Genomic DNA, 6811 nt, shown 5'->3' with positions numbered 1-6811 from the left:
CTGAATTACCCCCTTAATTAGTACCTCGGTTATTTTGAATTTAACCATGTGTGCCCAAGCAAGGATAGCCTTAAAACCTGGACTGTTCAAGTGCCGTGAGAACCGAGGCTGGGGAACAGTGCTGTAATACGTGGTACACCATACCTCCCAACATGACCCTCTCCAGGAGGGACAGAATGTTCTGCTCCTGGACTTTTCTCATAATTTTTGATTGCCATCACCTGTGCTGAACTAGTTAAATGATAAGAAAGGTGTTTCAGCACAGGTGACGGCAATCATAAATTAAGAGAGAAGTCCAGGAGCAGAACATTCTGTCCCTCCTGGAGAGTGTCATGTTGGGAGCTATGGTACACACTGTGCTCCTGCTCTCATTCACTGCCCGTTCCTGTACTGTACTCTCAACGTCCATTACACATAGGCAGAGCGGGGAACAGCATCAGGTAACCATGGCGACTATTCTGATCCCACCCACATACGCCGGCAACCCCTTTGTCGCCTCCGATTGGCTCAGCCAGCACAGCGCGACCTTTGCCCCTTGACCTGGTGATGTTCGCTGTTTCCTGTCAATGGCCTTGTTGCAGTCAGCGAGGAGTCGGTGCCAGAGGGGATGAGGTAGAGGGAGGGAGGGACAGAGAGCACGGGGGCGGGCGGCCAGCCAGCGCACACTCCTCTCTCAGCTGCCTGGTGGGACGTGGGGAGCCTTCTACATCCGCCGCCGCCGCTGTCGCTCTTCTGTCTGGAACAGCAGCGATGAGGAGGAGATCGCGGGTGCTGCTGTGCTTCGCCTTCCTCTGGCTTCTCGGCATCGCCTACTACATGTACTCCGGCACCTCTGTCAGCGGCCGCAAGGTAATCTCCCGGGGACGGAGAGAGCTGGCTGTGCTGACATGTAGGCACTATTGTACAGTGACATGTGTGGCTCCTTCTTAAACTAGGTACACACTATACAATTATCTGGAAGATAATCTGCTAAATCTGGCTGGTGTGGAATGAAAATCTGGTAATGAATGAGAGCAAATGACAATTGACCATTTGCTCCCAAACACTGGAAAACTAACAAAACCTGTTGTTCATACAAATTGGTTAAACACAAATTTAACCAACTTGGATGAGCAACTGATTTTGTCCATTTTGCAGTTTTTGAGAGCTAATGGTCGATTGTCATTTACTCTCATCCATTATCAAAAATTCATTCCAACCATCTAAATCTGTCAGATTATCTGACAGATAATTGTATAGTGTGTATCAGGGTTTACCCCCTGCTATCTGCTGTACATGGAGGATGGGAGGTTGACATGGCGAAGTAATTCTTTTAACGATTACCCAACTGAACATATGGATTTTGAAAACATGTTTCTAATTGCTTATAGAGACTAGAGCAAGATCCGCAAGTGTAGTTTTATGCTCAGTATAATTAGTGCTTTGAAATCAACTACAAGTTGCAGCAGTGGGTGCAGGGGATCCCTGGCCAAGCAGTGCTACCTGTGTACTAGTAAGATGTTGCTCACTTCTAGGAGTGTTAGTGCCCATTACACTGTGCCTTATCAGTTCCGTTTACACAGACTGATAGACTGTCTCTGGATGGATGTGTGTAGGCTATAATTGCTGTATTATCCAAAATTCATTTATTCTTAATTTTCCAAACGTATGCAGTTTCATGTCATAAAGTCAGGGAATGCTGCAATTAAATAGGTGATGCTTAACTCTCTTACTACTCCCCACTCCTTCGGTTTCCTCATCACCCAATTACTTGTAATTTGTTATTAGTGCCTCTTAACATTAGTTTTCGCTCTGTACATTGCCGACAAAATGTTTGCACGCAATCATTTTTGGTTCTTGAACTTGAATGTACCTTGCAACCATAGTCGGGCTTTGGATGCGCATTTCAGTAAAATAACAATTGCTTGATATGTTGCTGCAGGGTGGCTGGTGAATGTCTTGTTGCCTCTTCTGTTCACAATTGTTCAATGCATTGAGTTAATGTAATGTATGTATTTCTTTGTCAGCTTATGTTTGAATTTTATTATTAATCACACATATTTATATAGCACACTGCACCAGCATACTCCACATTGCTTTACAATTGGGTACAAACACTGTAATAAAGCAAAATGGAGTATTTACAGTCAAATCTGTAAGATGACCTGGCTTGCAAGCTTACAGTCGTGAGTGTTTCATAGAAGAGGTTAAGTGCCACTCAGTTAATCAGAATTTTCAGCGAAGCACAAGCTTTATATTTAGTTAACAGCATATTATCTTTCTAGTACATTTAGGGTTCCCATTGATAAAATATGAAAACCACATCTATATAGAAATTCGGTCAAAATTCTTATGCAGACATCCATTATATTGCCTATCTGACCAGCTCTCCCTTTTGTGCCATGTAGATGATCAATCTGGTTAAAACAATTTAAAAAAAAAAAAAAAAGAATCCCCGCGCCAGTTTGCATGGCATCGAAGGGTGGAATTCAGTTCTGCAGGTAGTAATATCAGGCATCGCCGTTATGCCTGGCTGTGCACATATCTGCTAATTGCAATGCCCAAAGTTTCCTTTGCACGTCTGTAGGGTTAGCAGTAAAACTTGTGATGCTGGCATATGCAGTGTTGGGCATTGAATGTCCCCCTAATAGTATTAGTTCAGTTGCAGGAGGGCATTATGTCTCACGAGCTGTTCTTGGTGGTACATGACAGGTGACGTAGCATACTATTTCTTCCCAACAGCGCTGCTGTTAATTTGATAACATATTTTTGCAGGTACATAACCATAACTTTGTTTACCACAATTTCCCATAACAAGGTTCTAAATCTGATAATTATAATAATCCAAAAATAAACACTTCAGTTTAACAAATAAAAGTGTAAACATATTGTGGTGGCTGCTGGGCAATATTCCCCTCTAGCGACAGTTACCGCTTTGTCAGTATCTGTAAATGTGTGACGCACAGTAGAACTGATGTGGAAGCCCAGATTTGGGCTTCAGTTCCACTTGTTAAAATTAAATTAAAAGTTGATCAAATGTTTAAACATAATGAGGAGAATTCAATTGATTTTGCGCATGAACTCCTGTCTGAAGTCACGTGCAGATATTCAATTGTTTTGTCTATCTGGGAGCCCATTACTTCTCATGTTGCACCCAGATACACCGGGTTTAGATGCCTAAAGTGGCTAACCCCATCTAAACTATTGGGCACATGGTGAAAATGCCATTTGGGTGCCCAAAAGCTGGACTTTTTGCACATCTCTATTTGCCAATTCAGGAGGGTGCGAGCAGAAATAATGGTCACCTGATTGTCATAACAATTAAATCACTTTATTGGATGCCGGGCACCCAAAAATTATTTGAATTCCGCCCAATCCAATGTTTTTAAAACATTCATTAAAAACACTTTATTAAAAGAATAATGCCTTATTTTTAATGCTTTACTATTTATAGAACAGGTAGTGGTACTATACCTGTTAAATAGTGAGCTCTCTTTCTTTACTGGCAGCATATTTTCCAAAATAAGTCCTGGCACCATCCAAACCATTTTCTCTGGAGATTAATCTTTTTGTCCTTTTATAAATATTCCCCTGAAATTCTTTAATATAACAAATATTCTGCCACAATGCATTTACACTGGTGCTTTTTATTAACTACTGTCCACAGTAACCATGGTGTTGCCTGAGGCAGAATCTGTATTTGATGACTGAAATGAGGAATCAGTGATTGTCACTTAGCATAATGTAGCTGCTGAGAAAGGGTCTGCATATGGACAGTGACAGAACATCTTTTTATATCCCTTTCCTGTTTTATACAGTTCAGTTACCTTTTCCCGCAGATCCTTTGACAATTATTTTGCTTTCCCCATGACTCAGAATCCAGACACGTCAGTGCAGCACTGGATGAAAGATGCAAGGGTCTTTCAGGAGTCCAGAAACTCACTGACCTTTTATACACACACACACTGATTACAAGCAAACAGATCACAGGTGAGGATGGTTACCTTAAGTAGCCATTCAAACCTGTTTGTGTCAACTTGTGTGCATGTTATCAGGCCAAAATCTCCAGGGTATGTAAACTTTTGATCAGGGTCATTTGGGTAGTTTCTGTTGTCATTATGATTTAAAGAGAGTATGATACCAGTGATTTAAAAAGAGTAAACACAGTTGTTTGGCAATAAATGGCTTCACCCAACCCACTAACCATGAGTGAAAGAAAAGTTTGAGTTATCATTCATATTCTCTGACAAATGGCCAGAAAATCACAAATTCTGCTAGGGTATGTAAATTTATGAGCACAACTGTATACACTGCTCAAAAAAAATAAAGGGAACACTTAAACAACACAATGTAACTCCAAGTCAATCACACTTCTGTGAAATCAAACTGTCCACTTAGGAAGCAACACTGATTGACAATCAATTTCACATGCTGTTGTGCAAATGGTATAGACAACAAGTGGAAATTATAGGCAATTAGCAAGACACTCCCAATAAAGGAGTTCTGCAGGTGGTGACCACAGACCACTTCTCAGCTCCTATGCTTTCTGGCTGATGTTTTGGTCACTTTTGAAAGCTAGCGGTGCTTTCACTCTAGGGGTAGCATGAGACGGAGTCTACAACCCACACAAGTGGCTCAGGTAGTGCAGCTCATCCAGGATGGCACATCAATGCGAGCTGTGGCAAGAAGGTTTGCTGTGTCTGTCAGCGTAGTGTCCAGAGCATGGAGGCGCTACCAGGAGACAGGCCAGTACATCAGGAGATGTGGAGGAGGCCGTAGGAGGGCAACAACCCAGCAGCAGGACCGCTACCTCCGCTTTTGTGCAAGGAGGAACAGGAGGAGCACTGCCAGAGCCCTGCAAAATGACCTCCAGCAAGCCACAAATGTGCATGTGTCTACTCAAACGATCAGAAACAGACTCCATGAGAGTGGTATGAGGGCCCAAGGTCCACAGGTGGGGGTTGTGCTTACAGCCCAACTCCGTGCAGGACGTTTGGCATTTGCCAGAGAACACCAAGATTGGCAAATTCGCCACTGGCGCCCTGTGCTCTTCACAGATGAAAGCCGGTTCTCACTGAGCACATGTGACAGACGTGACAGAGTCTGGAGACACCAAGGAGAACGTTCTGCTGCCTGCAACATCCTCCAGCATGACCGGTTTGGCAGTGGGTCAGTAATGGTGTGGGGTGGCATTTCTTTGGGGGGGCCGCACAGCCCTCCATGTGCTCGTCAGAGGTAGCCTGACTGCCATTAGGTACCAAGATGAGATCCTCAGACCCCTTGTGAGACCATATGCTGGTGCGGTTGGCCCTGTGTTCCTCCTAATGCAAGACAATGCTAGAACTCATGTGGCTGGAGTGTATCAGCAGTTCCTGCAAGACGAAGGCATTGATGCTATGGACTAGCCCGCCCGTTCCCCAGACCTGAATCCAATTGAGCACATCTGGGACATCATGTCTCGCTCCATCCACCAATGCCACGTTGCACCACAGACTGTCCAGGAGTTGGCGGATGCTTTAGTCCAGGTCTGGGAGGAGATCCCTCAGGAGACCATCCGCCACCTCATCAGGAGCATGCCCAGGCGTTGTAGGGAGTTCATACAGGCACGTGGAGGCCACACACACACTACTGAGCCTCATTTTGACTTGTTTTAAGGACATTACATCAAAGTTGGATCAGCCTGTAGTGTGTTTTTCCACTTTAATTTGGAGTGCGACTCCAAATCCAGACCTCCATGGGTTAATAAATTTGATTTCCATTGATAATTTTTGTGTGATTTTGTTGTCAGCACACTCAACTATGTAAAGAACAAAGTATTTAATAAGAATATTTCATTCATTCAGATCTAGGATGTGTTATTTTAGTGTTCCCTTTATTTTTTTTGAGCAGTGTGTGTGTGTGTGTGTGTGTGTGTATGTATGTGTGTATGTATATATATATAATATATATAAAATGTTACACACACACACCTTTGCAGCACAATGTTTTCCTTTTGTGACTGTCTCTATTACATTACTTGTACTTATAAAATGACAGTGGCACATTAAGGAACATCTATGTATATTTGAGAACTATTTACATAAGTAGGCCAATGTTTTAGACGCAATACAGATCATGTCATCTTTCAATGCTACCTAGCAACAATACACTCACTATATAACAATGTATATTGACTACAAAGCATATCAGTTAAAGGAACAATTATGCATGCATATGGGATTGACAGTTTACAATGCTACATGTTCCTGTATTTTTTTTAATACTGTTTTAATTAGCTTTCTCTCTGATTTAAACATGCATTCAAAATGGAGTGCTGTCCAAATTGCTTCCCAGCTGTCTCTCCTGTTGTACTTGTTACTGTGGATGAACTGGGAGAAGAGGTTTGGCCGTAGCTTTATTCAAGTTTATCTACGGCCATGTAGGTGGGTGTCACACGCCTTCCTGATTTACTATACCATCCGTTCCTTGTGTAAAAATTAAGAGTGATTATACTGTTAAGCCGAATACCGCTCATCACCGTATGTCATAGGTTCCCAAACTGGGTGCCGTGGCATCCTGGGGTGCCTCAGAACACTTGCAGGGTTGCCTCTAGTTGGTGGTCTAGTACAAACTAAAATTCTGACTTATTTTTGGTAAATGTATAGGCAAAACCAGTGGTTGTGGCTCCCAAGCATAAAACATATGGACAAACTGAAGCGAATCCTGTCCCTCGCCACATAACTGAACCTATAAATACAATTTACTAATTTTAAAATGTATTTTTTAATTTCTCAATAAGAAACCTTTGGCCTAAGAAACAAATTCTGGTACAGGTTGAGTCTCCCTTATCCAA

At 42.6% G+C, this 6811-nt stretch overlaps 1 protein-coding gene across 2 annotated transcripts in view; it reads left to right on the top strand.

Moving 5' to 3' along the window:
* Positions 1-313: 313 nt before the first annotated feature.
* Positions 314-6811, top strand: part of GALNT2 (polypeptide N-acetylgalactosaminyltransferase 2) — a 443362-nt gene continuing 436864 nt past the window's right edge. Inside the window, exon 1 of one of the 2 annotated variants that reach the window (XM_063917730.1) lies at positions 314-440. In XM_063917730.1, coding sequence (XP_063773800.1) covers positions 333-440 — 108 coding nt within the window. In that variant the 5' untranslated portion in view covers positions 314-332. Of the gene's footprint in view, positions 441-575; positions 850-6811 lie in introns of those variants that run through there. The other variant, XM_063917729.1, reaches the window with a different exon arrangement.

The sequence above is a fragment of the Pseudophryne corroboree genome, chromosome 4, assembly GCF_028390025.1.
Source record: "Pseudophryne corroboree isolate aPseCor3 chromosome 4, aPseCor3.hap2, whole genome shotgun sequence".
Lineage (NCBI taxonomy): Eukaryota > Metazoa > Chordata > Amphibia > Anura > Myobatrachidae > Pseudophryne > Pseudophryne corroboree.
The sequence above is the reverse complement of the archived record's forward strand: the minus strand, read 5'-3'. Positions and strand labels throughout refer to the sequence as shown.